This window comes from Nelumbo lutea, chromosome 3 (assembly GCF_056320005.1).
Source record: "Nelumbo lutea isolate HS-2025 chromosome 3, American lotus-T2T, whole genome shotgun sequence".
Taxonomy (NCBI): Eukaryota; Viridiplantae; Streptophyta; class Magnoliopsida; order Proteales; family Nelumbonaceae; genus Nelumbo; species Nelumbo lutea.
Genome location: NC_142686.1, coordinates 93,651,448 through 93,675,354, shown reverse-complemented (window position 1 = coordinate 93,675,354; position 23,907 = coordinate 93,651,448). Strand labels below are relative to the sequence as shown.

The window sequence follows — 23,907 nt, the reverse complement described above, 5'->3', positions numbered from 1 at the left end:
CATGATTATGAGATTTGGCAAATGGGTTTAAAGACTACTTTTGTCAATAGTTACATTGAGGAAGATATTTATATGGAACAACCAGAAAGCTTTACATCCAACAACCAAATCATAAGGTATGCAAGCTTAAAGATCCACTTATGGATTAAAGCAAGCATCTCATAGTTGGAACATCCATTTTGATGATATAGTCAAATCATTAGGCTCCACCAAAAACATGAATGATCTATTTGTATACAAAAAAATTAGTGGGAGTGTTGTTGTCTTCCTTATATTGTATGTGGATGACATATTGCTAATAGGCGACGACATTGAGTTAATGACATTGGTCAAGGTGTGGTTATCATAGAACTTCTCGATGAAGGATCTAGGCAAAGTATCCAACATCTTGGGAATAAAGGTCTATAGAGATAGATCCAAGAGATTGCTTGGGTTGTCCTAGTTCATGTACATAGAAAAAGTACTGAAGAGGTTCAATATGGAAAACTGAAAGAGAGATTCGTTTCATGTATGCAATGTTATGTACAAGGCCTAATATAACACATGTTGTAAGTGTCAAGGTTCAAAGTACTGGAAACCCTATGCGTATCGAAAGGGAAAATTTAAGACATGTATCGGGATACACCTTGGATACGCATGGATACGGACGAAAATTAAGATACGCATGAAAACACACAAAAATGTTGTAAATACTCCAATAAATCATAAATAAACATCAATATCACTAAATATAAGACTTAAATGAGCTATTTATACATAAATCATGTGTTTTAATGGGTTTTTTTATATAAAAAACATATTATAATAAACAAACGGGAACAAAAACATACTATTTAATAAAATACTTAATTCAGTTTCAATCTTCCAAATTCAACTTCAAATTTTAAATCTATTATAATTTACAAATTCAACATTTTAATCCCAATATGATGTTTAAAAGTTAAAACTTTACATGAATCACATAAAAGTTCATTATCATATAAATTATCCAATTTTAAGTGTTAATGTGTTGGTAAATTAATTTTGAATTGTTATTATGAAATGTTTTAATTTTTTTAAATATTTTTCAATTATTATCTAATACAAATATCCAATTAAACAAATAATAATTATTTTCATATTTTTGAGGCCACAATTATATTCACATTCAAATTATAGATTATCATGTGAAATATATCAATGCCTTTTATTTTGTATTTTTAAACATTTTTACATATTACTAAAAATTCTTTTTAATTATTTTAAACATTTTTCCAAGTGTTATCTAATCCATTTAAGAAATTAAGAATTATTGAATCAAATAATTATGTAAAATGTGTAATCATTGAATCAAACATTTTTCTGTATTTTTTAAACAATTATTTATTTTTATTCAAATTATTATTTTGCATGTTTTATTCAAAAAATTAAACAAATATTTTTTTGAATGGCTTTATCGACATCTATTATTTTTATTCTAAAATTAATAATTATTTTGCATGTTTCATTCTAAAAACTAAATAATTATTTATTTTTTAAAAATAATTATTTTTCATGTTTTATTATGAAAATTAAATTAAAATTTAAAAAAGTAAATATCTAATAGGAAAATTGAATGAATTTATGGACATAATAAATGAAATACTTATTTTGCATATTTCATTTAAAAAACCAAATAATTATTTATTTTTATTGAAATAATTATTTATTTTTATTGAAATAATTATTTTGCATGTTTTATTCTAAAAATTAAACTAAATTTTAAAAAGTAAATATGTAACAGAAAAACTGAATGGGTTTATGGACATAATAGATCATCCATATATGTACTGTAAATATTTATTATTAGAATTTAATCATAGAAAAAAGTTAGAGAAATAAACAAATATTTATAATCTAAAACTAAAAATAAAAAACAAATTAAATTTTTTACATGATATTTCAATATATTGAAGTCATTCTTAGCTCTACAACATACTCAACCTATAGGGTTAGATCACAAAAGACTGAAGAAATTATCTATATATTATATATTATTCCAAAACAATAAAAAAAATCAATTATTTAGAAGAAATTTAAATTAATCTATGGATATGATAGATCATCCATAGATCTACAACATAATCAATTTTTAGAGGTAGATCACAAAAAAACCTATAATTTTTATTTCTTTCAGATTTTTAATATTCTAGAAAATTTTCAAATATTCACAGAGATCTACATATAGGAGCAAAATAAGTGAGATTTTTTGCAATAAGAATAACATATCAACATACACAGAGATGTTTCTAAGCATCCAAACTAAAAAAAAATACAAAAACATTTGCTGAGATTGTAAAAAATTTGAAACAACATACATATTATCGCTCATTTTTTAACAATCTTGACAAAAAAAATTTGTTTGATTTTGAAAATTTGTGGATGTTTGGTGGGTTTTAGCTAGATTTCAATATCTAAGAATGGTATGAAGAATTATAAAGGGTTTTGGGAAGAAAGAGGGTTTAGAAGCCCTCTTTCAAATGAAGTTTTTTTTTTTTTTCGCAACAGTAAAATCGCACTGATTCAACCACAGAAGCCAAGTACAATGGTGCAGCAAAGAAAGCTATTTGGATGAAAAAGTTTACTGTTGAACTTGGAGTGGTGCTTGCCATGGATTTGCTTTTACCACTGTGCTATGATAACAATGGGGCAATAGCTCAAGCAAAGGAACCAAGATCTCATAAAAAAATCCAAACACATAAAGAGGCGATATCACATCATCAAAAAAATCATTGGTAGAGGTGATGGGGCTGTGCAAAAGGTAGCGTCAACAGATAACATTGTTATGTTAAGTGGCCTTAACATAACAATAGTTGGAGTGTCATCTTGAGAAGATGGGTACGAGATGCATGTCAGATTGGATTTAGTGCAAGTGGGAGATTGTTAGTCGTATGCCCTAAAACTAATTATGACAGTTATATACATAGTCTTAGACTTGAGGCATCATGGATATTTTGTGTATGGGGCATTATAGTTTGATGGTGGAAATAATGCCCTAACCAAGGGATTTAAACATGCACATATCAGCCATGGTGTTTTATACATGGATGTATGTGAATACACAACATTATCACTATCCATGAGGGAAGAGAATGGCCTGTGCAACTGAAGTTGATGAGACTGAGAAAATCCTTGGCCAAGGCAATATAGTATGCAGAGAGAGTTCCAAGTGTCACCATATGATGGGTCATATGACTGAGCTAGTAGGGTTTGACTAATTCACTACAATCCTTTGATCTCTTGGGAAATTGTATGATAGAAGGATTCGATTATACGGTAATCAGAGATGGAAAGGCTCAAACTGCAGGATAACCATGGCATACTGCTAGGCGTTAGTCATGGTTTGTGGAACCCCTGTGAGTAATGGTTGATTATTCACATTTAAGGGAGAACAAAACAGTTTTAATTCAATTTAGTTAGAAAAAGTTCTATCTGGGATGTTGAAGGAGTTCGACACCATTTGCCACTACCTAATAGCATTGAACTTGAGGGGCCATACACATCGAGGGACAAAACACAAAGTATAGAAGAGAGGAGTCTTAGTAGAGGGACCTAAATGTAGTTAGGAGGATTTATTGGATAAATCCTTTCCTAATTAGAAAATGAGCGAAAACTACATAAGATATAGAAGGGGGTGTCCCTAGGGTTATAGAATACGCTCTTTGTAAAACCCTACCTATTAAATGATTGCTAGCACAATCTTGGAGTCGTCCAACCCTCTTTCTCCCTCTCCTCTTCTCTTGGATTGTAATCTATGTAGAGAATTGGAAACTATGACTACTGTTTGTGTGGATCAATCTTGGAGGCCAAACAATTGCAAGGTTGCAGCTGGGATTAATTTCTTGAAGATCTGCTACATTAAATTGAATCTACATAACAGGTATGCAAGTCTGCAAATTTGTTATTTGTTACATAATTAGGGTTTTTGCATCACCATGGGCGTGATGAGATTAACCGAACACAATAACTATTTAACGAGGCGTAGAGACAACTATAACGCCCCACACCAATCATAAAATACATGGATCCACAACCAGTCAACATCGCACTATGGTTCCCCAAGCATTTTATGACTAGCTTGGGGCATATCTTTCGTTCCATAACCGACTACACAACCATCATGTTCAATTAATCTGCATTATGTGTACATAAGATTGCAAATGAATAAATCAAATGAGACCACTATTTTTCATACATAATTCACAGTATAGGACCATTATTTTTCGTAGAAAAGCAAGCTAGGTGCACTAGGGAAGGGATTGAAAAGCATCTTTTGTCATCAATACTAAGGGTCCGTTTGGGTGTGGTTAGGATCAGAATTGGAATGGTTCGAATTGGAATCAAAATTGGATTCCAATCATTGGTGTTTGGTTCATTTGGAGTCGGAATCGAAATCAATCAATTTTTTTTCAATTTTGTATTAGTTTATTAATATTGTTTTATTAGTATTTAATAATCAATATCTTGGTATTTTATTATTAATCTATCAATACTTTATGAATATATAATTAATATTTATTTATTAGAATTTTATTATAAATATTTTATTGTTAGTTTATTAATAATTTATTATTTTATTATCACTTGAATTATATAGTATTAATATTTTATTTGTACTTTATCATTATTATCTTATTATTATTTTAATAATATTTTATTAATATTAGGGTTTGGGGGTGTTAACACTAAATTTTTGTTCGGTCCTTCGTTTGAGCCCCTAACTCACCCTCGAACACCCAATCAGACCATTTCAATCCCTCTAAAACCCAAAAAACCCAAATCTTTGGCCCCAAATCCTTAAAAACCACCATTGAACCCACTAAATACCCTTAAAGCCTAAACATACTCCTCGTGCCAAATGACCAAAATACCCTTCATTCACTAAATTTCAAAAATACCCTTTAACCAAATTATCAAAATACCCTTCATTCCAAATCCCCAAAGTACTCCCTCATGCCAAATTACCAAAATACTTTAAACCTTAAATTACAAAGTACCCTTCAATGACAAAATACATTCATTTACCAAATTACTTGAATACCCCTTTAAACCTACCCCTTAAAACCCCAAATTGCCAAATTACCCAAACCCCCAAAATTACCAAATTGCCCTTCTTACCCCAAATTACCCTTTTTGACCTCTAAAACCCTAACTTGACAAGCTGTCCCTCCAAATCTGAACTTACCAACAATAGCCCCCTTTTCATTTTGAAAGCTTATGAAAACCCCCTTCCTTCCCATTATAAATGGGAGCATCATTCCGAAGAAGGAGAGGATCAGATGAGAAGGGGAGGGGGGAACTAGAATTGAATCAGTGAGAGGGGAGAGAGAGATAGATAGAAAGGAAACTCGGTGGAGTTGAAGCAAAAAAAACAGAGAGTGAGAGAGAGACTGAGAGGGAGTAGGGAGATTTTGAGGGAGAACGATTTTGGCAAGAGAAGGGGGTCCACCGAACTAAAAGATTGCAAAACGAGAGAGAGAGAGAGAGAATGGATAAAGGGTTTGAACACCAATTGTTGTCTTACTCCCTTCCTAACCATCGAAATACCCGAACTCCCTCTTCCTCACTATCACCATTGGCATTCCATCGACATTTGAACCCCAATTCATTGTTACTCTACATCTTTAATCTATTTGAACACCAATTCATCGACATTCATTCAATCAAATATCTAGATCATTCATATACCACCCCAAGTCAATCGAAACCACCAACATCAACATTGTTAATCTATTTGAAGGCTACAAGAGATAAATCTTTTACCTCATTCTCCATTTTGTTCAAAGCTTTGTCTACTGGTCAAGTAGGTAATTTATTTACTTTATTCCTGATTTCATCTTTTTTTGTTGCTTATAGTCTTCTTAATCAGTTCATTGCTCTTGCTATTGAGTTTATGTGTGAGAATCGTATATTCTCCAGCATTTGGGGGGTTCTCTCGTTCTCTCCACTCCTCAGACCTACCAACTGAGTCTGAAGGTAGGGATTTTGATAAAAAGGGGTGGGGATTCTCACCCTTTTTCTCAGGTCCCTACATCCAAAAAGGGTTTGGTCTAAAAGAGGGGGAAGATGCAATCTCAGCAACACCCTTCCAAGTTTCTAGAGAATACGGATTCTTAATTCAATGAGCTGCATTTTTTCTTTGTTTTTAGACAAAAGTTAAATTAAAAAAAAAAAAAAATCAGAGAAGGGAACTAGCTTTTGCATTGACCGAAGAGAGGTGCCTAACCCTTTGCCTCTCTCTCTCTCTCTCGACTAACCCAGATTAGTCATGTCTTGGCCGAAGGGTGTGGAATCACTATTAATTCTAAATATTTCACGAAATCCAATTGTTAGCACCCAATGTTTGCTCGGTTCCTTCACCCTACCTCTTTGTATCCTCATTTTAGACCCCAAAAATGGAATTACAACCATATCAAATTGAGACTTTACAAAGTTAAAAATTTCTCTTTTGACACAATCCACAGGACAAATGGAAACCTCAAGATCAACATCGACATCCAATCAAATATGGCCTACAGACTTGGAAAATTATAAATTAATCACACATCCACCATAAATCATGCCAACTTCCTTTCTAATAGCTCTGATCCAAAGCATCCATCGCCTCAAGATCATTAAGATACAACCAATTAGCGAATCCCACTACAAGTCTACAACGACCATCTTAAAAGCACCAAAATTCCATTTTGATGGTCCTAATTTAGAAGACCTAGATTTAACAATTTTTATTTTAGATCAGAACCATCCACTTGACTCATCGCCTTAATCTGTGTCTATCCACCAAATTTCATTCTAAAACTCTCTCATTTGACCCATCATCAAGCTTAGATCATATTTCAACAAATATCATCAATTAGACCATATCATCCACCATCCCAACTTCATTTGACTAATCAGACTTCATCACTGTGTTTAGAGTACTAAAATACCTCAGAACATCAAATTTCATAACCAAACTCCTTCATTTGACCATTAAAAAGTGAGATTCAATTTCAAACCATCTCGTTAACTAATAAACCACCAAATTTCATCCCAAAATTCCCCCATTTGACCATTCATCAAGTAAAGATTTTATTTCAGCAAATTCCATTAATTTTAACTTATCAGCCATAGATCTTCATCATCCCGACCCTATTTGGCCAATTAGACATCACCACTATGTTTAGAGACCCAAAAAACCTGGCACTTCAAATTTCACACCCTAATTCACCCATTTAACTATTAAACTAGGAAGGTGTCATTGTGACACACTAGATCAAATTGCCACCTCATTTGTCCCAATCTCAAACCTAAAAGGGAGATGGAATGAAATTGAGCCTAATTTGTTCAAACACTTGGACTAATGAAATTGAGCCTAATAGACTCAAAAGCCTACAAACCCAAAAATACCCCACTTAAAATTAAGAAAAGACAAAATCACGTTTTAAAGTTCATTAAATTTACATTTTCTGCCACAAACAACCACAAATACAAGACTATCATGATCTAAACTTGTCATCCCTAGATCTCCATTATCTCGACCCTATTTGGCCAATCAGACCTCACCATTGTGTTTAGAGATCCAAAAAAACCTAGAACTTCAAACTTCACATCCTAATTCACATGTTTGACTATTAAACTAAGAATATATCATTTTGACACACCAGATCAAATCGCTACCTCATTTGTCCCAACCTGAAACCTCAAAAGGGAGATGGCTAATGTCAGACCCATTCTTAACCTGTTCAAACACCTGAACTAATGAAATTAAGCCTAATATACCCAAAAAGCCCATAAAACCACATTTAAAAGTTTATTAAATTTAGATTTTCTGCTAATGACAGTCCCAAATACAAGACTGTCATGACAAGAACGTCCCAAGCTCTCATTGAAAACCACCCCTAAATCAAAGATAATCTTTCATCAAAGAGGAAAAGTTGATTGATCACCATTTTTTTTTTTGAAAAATCCTTATCAATTTTCTTGTAAAAGCTTTCTTGAAGTCCAAGCCTTGTGATTGGATGAATTTCATAACTTCCCCCTTCCTTTCTCTATAAATATTGATCCAACTTGAGCTCAAGAGAGAGGAGAAAGTGAGAAGGAGAGAGAACCTCAGGGATGAAGAAAGAGAAAAAAACAAAGGAAAGATCCAAGAAATATTCCCAATTCCCGTAGGTGCTCTGTTTATGAGAAAACCCCTAAGCATTTGAACCCGAAATTCCAAATTCATTCTACAGTATTTCAGACTTGAAATTCGTACAAAACCTCCAAGCATTCAATAGTTTCAAACCACTTTCGAGTTCATCCAACCACTCTTTTGTTTAGTTCGACTACTAGAAAACTTCTATCAAGGTTGTACACGAGAGGGAAGTCTCTCCTTTTAACATTTGAACCTAAATTTGTAATCTTTGTTCTCAGTTCAGTTCTAAGTTGCTTGGAGTCCAAAAACCATAGAAAACTTGCATTCCCAATCTCATTTAGATTCAGAAAAAGAAGTTGAGAGGCGAGGGTCTTAGGGAAATTAATACTTAAGATCCGATAACATCACCTCAAATCAATTTTGAGTAAAGTCGGGAGCATTTTTGCTTGATTTAAACAATTCCCGTTTTGGGCTGCTATAGAAGCTTAGAGAGAGGGGTGCCTAACACCTTCCATCTCCCAATCCATAGGATCCAAAATCTCTTGATTAGGTGCATTTCCTAACGAAGAATGGAGTCACTATCAAAGCAAGTAAATCGATTTTCAAATCTAAAAATGAGTGTCCATTTCCTCTAAAAGATGGGTGGCTACTCCATTTCTTTGAGCCGACCATGAACTTTCCAAAGCTCACTCCAACCCTGTAAGGCCCATCACTCCTAATTTTTTAATTTGATGGGTAGTGGTTCCATCTATTCGGTCATGAAGTGAACAGCCGAATTTTTTCGACGTTCACATGAGTATTTTGTCAAGAGATCTTTACTTCTTAATAGACTCTAGATTGTTAATTCCATTTCCAAGGGGGGAGCCTAGAATGTCCATTCTCCTATATGGGAGAATCCCGTTATGACCAAACAAGCGGTTCCATTTTGATTCTTATTCCAAGCACCTATTCCAAGGAACCAAATGGGCCCTAAATGTAGGAAAATCCCATCATGAATCTCTTGATTTCCATACTCCAAGTTGGTGCATTAGCCGGTTTGTCCCAACAAGATGTGGGTTTGATTCCTGCAACCACCGACTTTGCAGAGGGGATTGTTTATTATGGTGCTGCATTATTCAAATGACCCCTATGGGGGATTGAGGCGTATCACCAAAATGCCAAAAAAATACATCTCCTGCATTTTTTTCTACATTTCTTTTTCCACTTCCATTCAGCCATTGCACACGTGCATCCATATAAACTAAGGTTTTTAAAATTCACCCAAAACACTCAAGCAATTTTTCTCGTCTAAGTGGTAGGCCTACAGTTCATGGGTCAAGCGAAGTTAACCCATGAATCCATGATATCACAAATTAAATTATAAAAACTATCAAAATAAATAAAATAGAGAAAATGTAAAAAAGTTGGACAGGTCTTAAATATTATATATTGAGAATATTAAATAAGAGAAGTGTGATAAATGCAAAACGAGAGAGAGAGAGGAAAGTTTAGGCTGCATTTCGAAAGAGTGTAAAGCCTGGCTCAGTGCATATATGCACTCTGATTCAGTGTTGCTATTGTTTGGCAACAATGCATTTATGTGTTGACAATGACAGAAAGCACAATTCCAAGGCATTTTTACACCCAAAATGAGAGGTAACTTTACATCAAAAGAAATGAAGTAAATATTTGCACTAAGTGATTAATGTTAAATCGTGTTTATGTCCATTGCAACTAAAAAATCGTTTGACAAGAAAGTAAATTTATCAATGCAAAATTAAACCAACTTTACATTTGTATGGACCAAAATGCACTCTATATATTTGCATTTATACTTTATCTGCAATGGGTGCATTGTCCAATGACTCTATGCCCTGGTCATGGTTGTGGAGAATAGAAAAGGCAATGGGGCGGGAATCATATTCCCCATTCTTGACCCCGATTTTGAAAATAATCCCCGTCCCTGGCCTCGATCCCCGTTGGGGATAAAAGTTATCTTCTATCCCTGATCCACAAGGAGATGGGTTTCTCATGGGGACGCAAATCTCTTAAAATTTTAATTAACAATATTTTTTGAAAAATAAATTTATTTAAAATAGAGAAAAATTTAGAACATAAATAGTATTATATTTCGATATATAATATAAATAATATCATATATATATATATATATAATATTTAATATGAGTAATATTTAATAAATATATAATTGATGTCGGGGCAGGGTAGGGATGTCATTCCCCAAAGCAGTCTCCATCCTTGTCTCTATCGGGGTTGAGGAGGGTGGATAGAGCTGTAAAGTGGGTCATGTCTAATAATGTGACTGATGAGGTTGACAAACTACATAGGGACTTTATCTTGTCGAATTTTAATAATAGGAAGCTAGTCCTCTTGCTAGTTGGAATAGAGTGTGCACGTCCAAGGCCTGGGGGCCCTTTAGGTCAAGAATCTTAGATGGTTCAATAAGGCTTGCCAAGCTAAGCTTGGATGGAAACTTTTGACTAAACAGGATAACCTTTGCTAATAAGTATCTTAATAAGAAGAAGAATTTTTGGGAGGTTAAAGTAAAAAGCAGAATCTCTTAGGTTTAGAGAGGCATCTTATCTAATTGTGATCTTATTAAGACTAGTTCTGGCTAGAATATTTGGCAATAGGAGTGTCTTATTTGTGGAGATATTTGGGTAGAAAATACCCTAATTATAGATAATATTAATCCTGATCAGGTGAACAATAAGGACCTTTTAGTTTGCAAAGTTATGGACAATGCAAAGTTTTTAAATAAGAGCTTATTTACACTTTAGAAATAAAGAGGAAAGAATGGAAGCTTACTACCATGCAACACGTGTGCATGCATGCACGCATATGTGCGATGCAATGAGGTGTTTTAGATGTGCACTTTTCTCAAACTTACTTAAAGTTTACCAAAAACTGTGGTGTGATTGTATGTCTTTATGTTAATGACATATTTATTGTGGCACACGAAGGGTGGATTTGACTTTTGGTACGAGGTTGACCATTGATGTTTCACCAATCACGATTTGATCAGGTGTGAACAAGAGGCACTATTCAAATTTAACAGTCATTAACTATTAACTATCTTTTTGAGCTTTTTCTGAACCAACACCTTCCTCTGCCCCATGACTCTTTAGGAATTATTTAAGGAGTGTGAATCAAACAAATGCACATACAAGTTTTTTGAAATCACTCTTGTCTCTCTCAGTTCGATCTATTATTGTCTCATAGAAGGTTTATTCGGAGACTCTTCAACTTTTCTAGTTGCAGATTCTCGCTCAAGGCTCTGTTGTATCCTAAGAACATATTTGCCTGTAACCCTAAAGACAGTGTCTTCAGACATGCCTAAGGCTTCTCCTCCAAGTTTTAGTGACCCCAATTTCCGATAGATAAGACCGTTCAACAACTCTTCCCTAGTAATACTTGTTGGTGTATCATGCCAAACCAATGCTACTGGTTTGGGTTCTTGCAGCGGATGAATACATGAAAGCATGAAGAAGAAGAAAAAGAAGAAGAAGAAGAATGATCCATCTATTATTTTTCTCTTTACAAAAGAAATTTCAAGTGGTGCACACCTATTATTTTTCACTTAAAAAAGAAAAATTCGAGTGTGACCCACTTAATTATATATTATTTTCAATATTTATGATTATACATTAAATATTTTTTATTTTATTTAGTGGAATCCACTTGTAATTTTTTGTTTTTTGAGTTTTTTAAGTTCAATACTAAAACATCAGCATTTCCTATTATCAGCTTGTACGGTTGCTTTTTTTTAAGTTGAAGATCCCTTTCATTAGCTCCAAGGGCAAAATTGCGTTTTCCGCATAATACAAGTTTTGTCATAAGAAAAAATTGCCATCCCTAGCGGAGAGAGATCTCCCAGACCAGAGCTCCATATAAGGCCTAACTTGGGCCCTGGACAGTGTAAACTGTGGTCTCTTACCGTAAACCCTGACAACTTGTTTTTGATGTTTGAGGGTTTAGGGCTGTTCGCATTTTCCTAATTTTCTTATTATTCTATCCAGCGGAATGGAGTTCAAATCTCAGGAAAGATTGGAGTTCTCTATTAGATTCTTTCATCAACAGAGGTAACATTTCATCAAAACTTCTAATTTCTCCCTGAATCATGTTTCTTCTTCTTTGCGCTAGAAGGCTACGCCACGTTAGGAGTGCTGGAGACTTGTCGACCAACCATCTCCATCTGGGTTTTCTTCAAAATGCTTCTCAGAAACGCATCTCAACCTCAACAGATGCTCATTCTTTTACCGTATCTTACCTCATAAACTCATGTGGATTTTCCAAGGAAGCTGCCGTATCTGCATCCAAGTTGGTCCATTTTGAAACCGTCGAGAAACCAGACTCGGTCCTCTCCTTCCTCAGGGATTACGGATTTACCAATTCCCAAATCTCCAAGCTCATCAGAAATCGGCCAACGCTTCTCGTAATTGATCCGGAGAAAATCCTTAAGCCCAAATTTGCGTTCTTTCATTCTGTAGGGTTTTCTCGACCTGACCTTCAAAAGATTCTCTGTCGACACTCGGGTATATTGGCATATAGCTTAAAAAACCAAATTATACCTTCTTTTGAGTATCTTAAGAGCATAGTTCACACAAGCAACAATGTTATCACCGTTCTCAAACGCTTGAGGTGGGCTTTTGAATCGTCTCAACAGAAGCGTATGGACGACAACATCACTATCCTTCGTGATCTTGGTGTGCCTGAACGATTCATCTCCAGCACTGTAAGGACTCACCCTCAGTCATTTTTGAGGCCACTTGATCTGTTCAAGAAGAATGTCAAAGAAATTAAGGACCTTGGGATCGACCCTTCAAAGTTAGCTTTTGCTCGTGCAGTTTCTGTAATGATAAGGATTGGCAAATCAACGAGGGAAAGAAAATTGGATATCTATAAGAGATATGGTTGTTCTGAGGATGAGATTACCTCAATGATAAAAAAGCATCCTTATTGTCTGGCACTTTCGGAGAAGAAGATAACAAGAGCGATCGATTTTCTGATCAACAAAATGGGCTTGGAACCATCATTTATTGCCAAAAACCCAATACTTCTCCATTTTAGCTTGGAGAAGAGGATGATTCCATGGTATTCAATCATACAAGTTTTGCTATCAAAGGGACTTGTTAACAAGGATATCAGCGTGGTTCAAGCTCTCTTGTTAAGTAAGAGTCGTTTCATGAACAAGTTTGTAATTAGATACCAGAAGGAAATTCCACAGCTACTGAAGATATTTGAAGGTGAGATGGACTGCTTAGAACTAATCAAAGGGTTTGTGGAAATGGACAGCTGAAGAAGTTTCAGTGAACAAGTTTATAGATTTCTTTAAGACTTTTCAGTCCCCAACGTTTCCCAGTTTCATAACATTCTACTTTTTCTGTTTGTAGTCCATTCACCCAAACCCATAATCCCCCAATCCTGGTGACAGCGGGATTTGATCCCAGGTCTCCGCTACAAACCGCTGAGAACCTTGTCTCCATCTTTTTTTTTTTTTTTCCTCCAGTTGTCTCAGCTTATTAAATCAGTGAATATAGATGTACTTACCAGTGAACTGGGGGGATTCAATCTTGTCTCCATCTTCCTCACCCCTACCCAAAGATTTGGTAGCAGAACTGCAGAAGAGAAGACGAAGTCCATAAGCATTGTATGCAAAGGACTGTTTTGTTTCATATATTTGTCAAGCAAGGATCTCAGTGTGATTGTAGTTTTGAAATTGAGCAGGGACCTCTTGAAGTTCTTAACCAAGTACCAATAGAAAGTCACTTCTTGAGGAAACCAGTGGGTTGTAGAATTTAGACTGTTTATAGCTTTGAATTGTATCTTCAATTCCCAATTTGATACACATAAGCATATTGATACTTTAAACCATTCTACAGAGTAGTGGTTTCAATTTATTTTTTTCTAGGGGACAGCATAATTTCATCCATTGATGAGTGTAACTTGTAAAATCATTTCATTGACCTCTGCATCAGGAAAATATTGGCTCTTAGGATGCAACTATTTGATTATATTCCAGTTTATTGACCTCTATTTGATTATATTCTAGTTTATTGATCTCTACTGCAATAAGCAAGAAAAGTAAGCAGAAAACGGGTTTATAAAATTGAACTGCAACTTCGATTTCAAAAAGTTTAGCATTTGACATAAAAATTGTGGTCTAATTTTGGTGTTCTACAACATGAATGTTTTTGCTTTCACTTGTTTTTGAAATTGCCTCATTGGCAAAAAACCAAACACATGTTCTTGAACCTTGTCTTTGTTTGGAGAAGCAAGAACAAGTTGGTTTTGTTCCAAAAACAATTCATGTTTTTGAAATCATCAAAATGTTGGTTTTTAGATAAAAACAACTCTTGGAATACAAATATTGTAAAATTACTTTACCTTTTTCCAAAAAAAAAAAATTAAGCCAAAAAAGATAATTCTATTAGCTCATGAAGGTGATGTACATGAAGACTCATATTCAGTATATAAGGGCTCTTTCAGCCCTCTGACAAGATGCATAAGCTAGAGCATGCGTTGGTTGTTTTCTCTATTGACACTCATAATATTTGCATTCAAAAAAAAAAAAAAAACATACTTAACTAAGTATATACCTAGAATGTGTTTAAGCATAATGACGAATTTTTGCAAGCATAGCATTGCTGCTTACCAGATTTTGATGGATGATTCAATTTGATTGACCACCAATTTGAGAAGATTTTGTGTAATTTTAAGCTTGTTGTGTCCTCTAGGCTAATGTCTATGTGCAATGACATCCAAATTGCTCTTGAAAATGAACATGTGAGAAAAAATGTGGTCGAAAGTTTTCTCGTGGGTGTTGCAAAGGATGTAGACAAATCATCTTCATTAAGGAAATCGAGTCAATCATTGGTTTGAATTCCGCCCCAGGCAGCTTTCAAGAAAAACATGTGGAGTTAAAATGGCACTAATGCTTTCTAGATTAGGTTCCAATTTAGGAGAGCAGAGAGCAGATGAAGTTGAGAGTTGATTCTAATTATAGGAAATATAGACAACTTAACTATGAATTTATAGTTTTTCATTGGCTTCCACAAAATTTGGTATTGACATAAAAGAGGATTTGGCAGTCTTAAGTATACTTTTAGTTACTACTTGTGGTAGTAAGTGAATCAAGTCCTTTCTCCAAGTACAATTATCATTTAACAGATGCTGAACTTTCTATTACCTTACTAGGGGCATTATCATTTTGAGCTCATGTTATAAACATGATGTGAATATGGCATCAAGGGATCATATATTGATAGTTTTGACCCACTCTTAACTTGTCAAATGAAATTGTGTTTCAGCTCCACTACTTTCAGCACTTGTTTCCACAAGATGAGGAGGCAGTTTTGGCTTTTGTAGAGAAGATATACTCCTTTAAATATTTGTCAGAGATTAATCCAACTGGTTCAATTAGCAGTCACCAAACCACCATACCACCATAAGTCCCTTTGGATTATTTTCAATTAATTCATTTGTGAATTTTGAGGTAATATTATGGCACCCATATTGTTGGAAGGAAGACAAAATTAAGAATGAGGTATCTGAAAATGTTTGGAAAAACATAAAGACTATTCATATTGCCCCTAATAACATGAAGGATAGAAGGGTCTGGGGGTGCAATCCTAAGGGGACCTTCTCTATCAAATCAGCTTATTTACTCAAATGTTCCTCTTCATCAAATTCTCCTAACAACTTTAATTGGTTGAATAGCATCTGGAATTTGAAATGCCCTCCAAAGATAAATGCATTTATATTTTTTTTGTTTAATAATAGACTGCCTACTAAAAGCCGCCTAAGGAAAAAAGGTCTTAATATTTATGGATCTTGTAGTTTTTGTGGGCTTGAGAAAGATACTACACACACTTTTAAAGTTTGTGTTCACACAAAACAAGTTTGGCTAATTTTAAACACTCCCTTGGAAGGGCCAAAGGAAAATGAAAATCTAAGGGACTGGTGGATAAGAATGTGCACCAAAGAATAAAGCAAAACTCTTTTCGTCAAGGAAAAACTAGCTTTTATTTTATGGGTGATCTGGAAAAATAGGAACTCCAAAACTTCAATGGGGGGTATTAATTCCATTCCAAAAATTTTAGATAAAGCGCTAAATATGTTCATGTAAATTTTTTATGGGAATAAATTCAGTACATCTATCGCTTCTCACAAGAGGTGGAATCAAAGTAGTTGGAAAGCTCCAAAATATGGTTTTGTTAAGATAAACTTTTATGCCTTTCGCAATAGTGATGGAAAATGTTCGGTGGCCTGTATTGTCCGGGACCATTATGGTAAGGTGTTAGTGGTCAAAGCATATAAACTTGGTACTTGTTCCATTAACCAGGCTTAAGCATGGGCGGCATGGGAAGCCCATGTGCTAACTACAAACTATAGGGGGTTTTCTATCATCACTGAAGGAGATTCGTCTCTTGTCATCTCCTGCCTTAAAAGAAAGGTGGATGTTCCTTGGAAGATAGAAAGTACTATCTCAAGCTGCTTACGGAAGAGGGATCTATTCGATGGAGATCTTCACTATCAACATGTCTACAGAGAAGTAAATCACAGCTGACTGGCTGGCTCGAGAGGCTCTTTCTTCTTCTTCTTCTTCTCTAGATTTTAGCATCTTTTTTCTTCCCTTTTCTCTTCTTATTTTTATGCTATCTTTTGGGGATGTACTACCCCCCGTTGTGTGTTGTACATTTATGTTTATTTTCAAAAAAAAAAATTTGGAATGCTTGCATGACTACCATAACTAAAGTTGTTCTTCCTTCTTGCCTGTGACAGTAATTTAGATTTCCAAGAGGCTAGTTTGCAACTTCCCTTTCAAATATCGGAAATCAACAGTCGTTTTTCTTCCCACCCACCTCTTCATTTCATGATGTATGAATGAATTTCGTTTGAATTCATAGACATTTTTACTCATTAAGAGACTTGGTTCAATGATATTAATTTCTTAGCTATCATGAGGCCTCTTGAAACTGTGCAGCAAAAGTTTCATTTCTTTTATAGAAGGAAATCATCAACAAAGAAGGAATGAGTCACCGGGGTTCTATTTTTACTCAGTTCTATGCCCTTAATCTAAAACCAAATTTGACATCATGACAATCAACATTGTTGATAACCTTATCTCGTAAGACCTCCATCATTATGAACATGCCACATTGCCACTATCTATTTAGGTTGTCTTTGGTTTCATTGTTTCTTTATAAACATACCACAATCTATTTAGGTTGTGTTTGGTATCATTGTTGTTTCTACCATAAATGTTTTGGGTTGATTAATATGGCATATAATCCTATGCTGTTTATAGTGGACAAAAGCATATCTTAAAAATGCATGTGTGGGATATGCGATGTAACAATACATATCTCTTACCAAATTGTATTGATCAACTCAAAATTTTGAAGATATAAACAACATTAGTACCAAACACAACCTTGATCTTCCCTTTCAATTCTAATTTATCCACATTCCTATCAACTCCACAAATACCATAGTTTGTTTGTGTTCCTCTAATTTTAGCCTTTTTTGGTAAAAAACGATCTTCATTAAATAACAACCCAATAGACAAAGAAACTTCTAGAACTAAAAAAACAAAAGAAAAAGAAAACTACCCAAAAAACTACCAAAAATAAAAAGAAACTAAGACAAGTCATGAGTGAAAAATAAAAGAAAAAACAAATTGGAAACTCTGAGTCCATCCAGAATGAAAGCTCAGAAAGCCCAATTCTGCTAAACCGTGTGTTGCCACATTAGCTTTACGAGGAACCCAACAAAACCAAAAAGAGAGATTCTCATTAATCTTTGAAATATCATTTATGATGAAAACTAGATCTTGGTGAGAGTATTTTTCTGGCTCAAAGAGAAGCTTAACCAATTGCAAGTTATCAAGTTCCACCTCAAGATATAGCACACGAATTAACATTGTCTCTTGCAATAAAACCAAAAGAGCCTTTATTTGGAGACAAAGAACTACCATTAACGTTCATCTTCAGAGAGCCAATTCTTGATGAGATCCAGCAAAAAAGGACCACCTTCACAATCAAATTTTGAAGATTTTTCCAATCCTTGATGCGATGTTAGATATATCTCTACTATTGACCTATTAATAGTACAAATAACCTTGTAAGATCTGAAATGATTTCTTCAAAACAAAGGAATTTCAAATTTTCTATAATTCCCATGGGCTCAAGATGCCTTTCTGCACAAAACCATGAGAATGAAAACTTTTTTCTAGAAGCAAAGGCTCAAGCCAACAATCAAAAGAGGTATTAGCATCAATATAATCAACTCTAAAACCCAAACCCAATCCAAACCAAATACATCTTGCTCTGTCACAATGAAAAAGAGGAGATTGAATAATTTTTCTGCTAAAAAGATTCTTTTGGACGACTAATCCATTTATGCAACATCTCTATAGAAATTATTTAATCTTTGGTGGAATAGGTAGGCTCCATAAAGCATTCCATAAAGCTTTGGACTTATCACTACTCCTGACTAGGTCTAGATCATTCACACTTGATTGAGAAGCCAAAAAAATATGTTGATTTGATTGAAAAACAAACAAAACAAAACTACAAGGGCTACAGACCACTTTGTCTTCCCATTTATTGGGTGACAGTTTTATATTTAGAATTTAAAGCATTCCATAAAGCTTTGGACTTATCACTACTTCTGACTAGGTCTAGATCATTCACACTTGATTGGGAAGCCAAAAAAATATGTTGATTTAATTGAAAAACAAACAAAACAAAACAAAACAAAACTACAAGGGCTACAGACCACTTTGTCTTCCCATCCATTGGGTGACTGTTTTATATTTAGAATTTTATTAGTTACCTCCTTAGGAAGAGGTTTCTAATCTCATTCACTTTCCAACATCTCTCTCTCTATTACAAAGTGTTTTATAGCCCTACTACGTTCTCTATTACATTGACATTCCCCTCTCTATTATAAAGGGTTATAGACCATTTTTCAAGTTAGTTGGGTCTGGATCATCTACATATTTTTCATTCAACATTTGTATTTTATTTGCTTGCAAAACCGAGAAAAGTAATAATTACAACCGTTTATAACAACTAGGCACCACTAGGCACCACTAGGCACCACATTAGCATAGTAGTGAAAAAACACCTAACCATTTAACGAAGCTTTAAAAAATAGCATTCCCAAACGGTATGCATACATAGAAACCGAAGTCACCTTTTGCTATTCTCGATGCGTATGGAAGAACATGAGAGGAAAACTTATGAAGTGGTGCCTATGTGGGAATGTTTATTGAATAAATGCCCACAGTTCCAAACACTCTCTAAATGCTGCCACATAGGAACCACTTCAGCAGTTTCCCTTACATGCTCTTTTATATGCATTGAGAATAGCAAAAGGTGACTTCGATTTTTATGCACGCCTACCATTTGGGGAGATTATTTTTTAAAGCTTCTTTAAACGGTTAGGCGTTTTTCACTGTTATACTAATGTGGTGCCTAATTGCACCTAGTTGTCATAAACGGTTATAATTATTACCTTTCTTGGTTTTGCAAACAAATAAAGTCCAAATGTTGAATGAAAAAACATCAGCGGAACCAAACACATACTAAGGGCCTATTCGTTTCCTCTTAACTCTTATCTCTTAAGAGGAATCTTTTAACTTTAAGAAAAAAAATGGTTGTCTATTTCCTCTTATCTCTTATCTCTTAAAGTATAAACATACGACTTTTTGTTTTTCAATGATACCCCCAAAAAGACAAACAAAAATTCTCATATATGGAGTCAAAATGGATATTTGATCATTTTCAGAATTCAGAACAACATTCTTTGCATTCTGCATTCAAAGTTCAGAGAAAACAAAAGTTCACCAATACCAATATACCTCTTAATGTAATTATTATACTTCAAATGTCAGACTTCAAAGCAAATGATCAATTACTAATTATTTTTCTTGATTTTAAAGATAAACTGTAGTCGATCAAGACTATCAAGACTACAATCAGTCTTGAGTTTAAAAAAAAAAGAATGAAGAAATTGTAGAAGAGAAGAAGAAGAAGAGAATAAGCACACGAGAGGAAAACTTATGAAGTGGTGCCTATGTGGGAATGTTTATTGAATAAATGCCCATAGTTCCAAACACCCTCTAAACGCTGCCACATAGGCACTACTTCAGCAGTTTCCCTTACATGCTCTTTTATATGTATTGAGAATAGCAAAAGGTGACTTCGATTTTTATGCACGCCTACCATTTGGGGAGATTATTTTTTAAAGCTTCTTTAAACGGTTAGGCGTTTTTCACTGTTATACTAATGTGGTGCCTAATTGCACCTAGTTGTCATAAACGGTTATAATTATTACCTTTCTTGGTTTTGCAAACAAATAAAGTCCAAATGTTGAATGAAAAAACATCAGCGGAACCAAACACATACTAAGGGCCTATTCGTTTCCTCTTAACTCTTATCTCTTAAGAGGAATCTTTTAACTTTAAGAAAAAAAATGGTTGTCTATTTCCTCTTATCTCTTATCTCTTAAAGTATAAACATACGACTTTTTGTTTTTCAATGATACCCCCAAAAAGATAAACAAAAATTCTCATATATGGAGTCAAAATGGATATTTGATCATTTTCAGAATTCAGAACAACATTCTTTGCATTCTGCATTCAAAGTTCAGAGAAAACAAAAGTTCACCAATACCAATATACCTCTTAATGTAATTATTATACTTCAAATGTCAGACTTCATAGCAAACGATCAATTACTAATTATTTTTCTTGATTTTGAAGATAAACTAACAGTTGTCGATCAAGGCTACAATCAGTATTGAGTTTAAAAGAAAAAGAATGAAGAAATTGCAGAAGAGAATAATAGAAGAAGCACATGAGAGGGAAATTGCTGAAGTAGTGCCTATGTGGAAATGTTTATTCAATAAATGCCCATGGCTCCAAACACCCTCTAAACGCTGCCACATAGGCACCACTTCAGCAATTTCCCTCACATGCTCTTTTTATATGCATTGAGAATAGCAAAATGTGACTTCGGTTTCTATGCACGCCTATCATTTGGGGAGGTTATTTTTTAAAGCTTCCTTAAACAGTTAGGCGTTTTTTCACTGTTATACTGATGTGGTGCCTAGTTGCACTTAATTGTCATAAACGATTATAATTATTACCTTTTTTGGTTTTGCAAACAAATAAAGTCCAAAAGTTGAATGAAAAAATGTAAACGGAACCAAACACATACTAAAGGCCTATTTGTTTCCTCTTAACTCTTATCTCTTAAGAGGAATCTTTTAACTTTAAGAAAAAAAAATGGTTGTCCATTTCCTCTTATCTCTTATCTCTTAAAGTGTAATCATACAACTTTTTGTTTTCCAATGATACCCCTAAAAAGACAAACAAAAACTCTTATATATGGAGTCAAAATGGATATTTGATCATTTTCACAATTCAGAATTCAGAACATTCTTTGCATTTTGCATTCAAAGTTCAGAGGAAATAAAAGTTCACAAATACCAATATACCTCTTAATATAATTATTGTACTTTCAAATGTCAGACTTCAGAGCAAATGATTAGTCACTGATTATTTTTCTTGATTTTGAAGACAAACAGTAGTCGATCAAGACTATTAAGACTACAATCAGTCTTGAGTTTAAAAGAAAAATAATGAAGAAATTGCAGAAGAGAATAAGAAGAGAAAAAGCACACAAGAGGGAAACTGCTGAAGTGGTGCCTATGTGGGAATGTTTATTGAATAAATGCCCACGGTTCCAAACACCCTCTAAACACTACCACATAGGCACCACTTCAACAATTTCCCTTACACGCTCTTTTATATGCATTGAGAATAGCAAAAGGTGACTTCGGTTTTTATGCACGCCTACCGTTTGGGGAGGTTATTTTTTAAAGCTTTCTTAAATGGTTAGGCATTTTTTTACTGTTATACTGATGTGGTGCCTAGTTGCACCTAGTTGTCATAAACGATTATAATTATTACCTTTCTTGGTTTTGCAAACAAATAAAATCCAAATGTTGAATGAAAAAATGCAAGCAGAACCAAACACATACTAAGGGCCTATTCGTTTCCTCTTAACTCTTATTTCTTAAGAGGAATCTTTTAACTTTAAGAAGAAAAAGGTAATCATTCCTTTTAACTTTAAAGTGTAATCATACAACTTTTTGTTTTCCAATGATACCCCCAAAAAGACAAACAAAAACTTCCATATATGGAGTCAAAATGGATATTTGATCATTTTCACAATTCAGAATTCAAAACAATATTCTTTGCATTCTGCATTCAAAGTTCGGAGGAAATAAAATTTCACAAATACCAATATACCTATTAATATAATTATTGTATTTTCAGATGTCAAACTTCAAAGAAAACGATCAATCGCTAATTATTTTTCTTGATTTTGAAGACAAGCAGTAATTGATCAAGACTATCAAGTCTACAATCAGTCTTGAATTTAAAGAAAAAGAATGAAGAAATTGCAGAAGAGAAGAAGAGAAGAAGCGCACGAAGAAATCTTGAAAAGAAAGAGGGTTGGTCTTGACTTCAGCCGACCCACTCTTAAAATTTATATATATATATATATATAGTCTACAATCAGTCTTGAGTTTAAAGAAAAAGAATGAAGAAATTGCAGAAGAGAAGAAGAGAAAAAGCGCACGAAGAAATCTTGAAAAGAAAGAGGGTTGGTCTTGACTTCAGCCGACCCACTCTTAAAATATATATATATATATATATATATATATATATATATATATATATATATATATATATATATATATTAACTAATTGTAAAATGGCTGAATTGCCCTTATTGCTTACATGGAAAATAAACTAATAATAAAGTTGAAATAACAAACTGAAATAACTATTAACTAACACTGACATAACTAATAGAAATATATTGCCATACGAACACAGTGGGGACCACACCAGTGGGATCCACATCAGTGTTCTCTACACTCCCCCTCAAGTTGGGAATAGATATTTGTCATTCCCAACTTGCATAGGTCACCCTCTAACTACTTCCTTGAAACAGCCATGGTGAGAAGATATACGAGCTGCATGCTAGAGGTGATATACGGAAGACACACTTCTTGAAATGAAACCATCTCTGACAAAATGCCAGTCTACTTTAATATGCTTAATTCTGTCATGCTGTACCGGATTATGAGCTATATTAATAGTATCCTGATTATCACAATACAATATTAAGGACTTCTCATAAGCAATACCTAACTCATAAAAAATGACTTAAGCCATAGGATTTTAGCCACACTATTAGCCATAGATCTATATTCAGCTTTAGCATTAGAGTGAGAAACAACACTTTATTTCTTACTCCTCCAGGGGAGACAAGATTACCTCCTACAAAAGCACAATATCTAGAGGTAGACCTTCTATCGTCAATACTCCCAACCCAATCAACATCTGTATAAACCTTTATCTTCATGTGATCATTATTCTTGAATAGTATACCTCTACCTAGACACCTCTTCAAGTATGTTAATACCCTCTTAACTGCAAGGAAGTGATTAGTTGTAGGAGAGAGCAGATATTGACTGACAATGCTGACTGCATAACTGATGTCTGGTCATGTGAGACAAAGATAAAGGAGTTTTTCAACTAACCGTTGGAACATAGCTTTATCTTCAAGTGGCTCTCCACCCTTTGCACTAATCTTGTGATTCTGTTCAATAAGTGTATCTACAAGCTTAATACCCAACTTTCCAATTTCTTCCAATAGATCTAGAACATACTTTCTTTGAGA

General features: G+C 34.1%; 1 protein-coding gene across 1 annotated transcript; it reads left to right on the top strand.

Annotated features, from left to right (window-relative positions):
- The first annotated feature begins 11,951 nt into the window (after positions 1–11,951).
- On the top strand, positions 11,952–14,193 carry LOC148866928 (transcription termination factor MTERF8, chloroplastic-like). The gene has a single exon (XM_088975707.1). It carries the CDS (start codon positions 12,258–12,260, stop codon positions 13,434–13,436), a length of 1,179 nt encoding a protein of 392 aa, XP_088831833.1. The 5' UTR covers positions 11,952–12,257; the 3' UTR covers positions 13,437–14,193.
- The last annotated feature ends 9,714 nt before the right edge of the window (positions 14,194–23,907 follow it).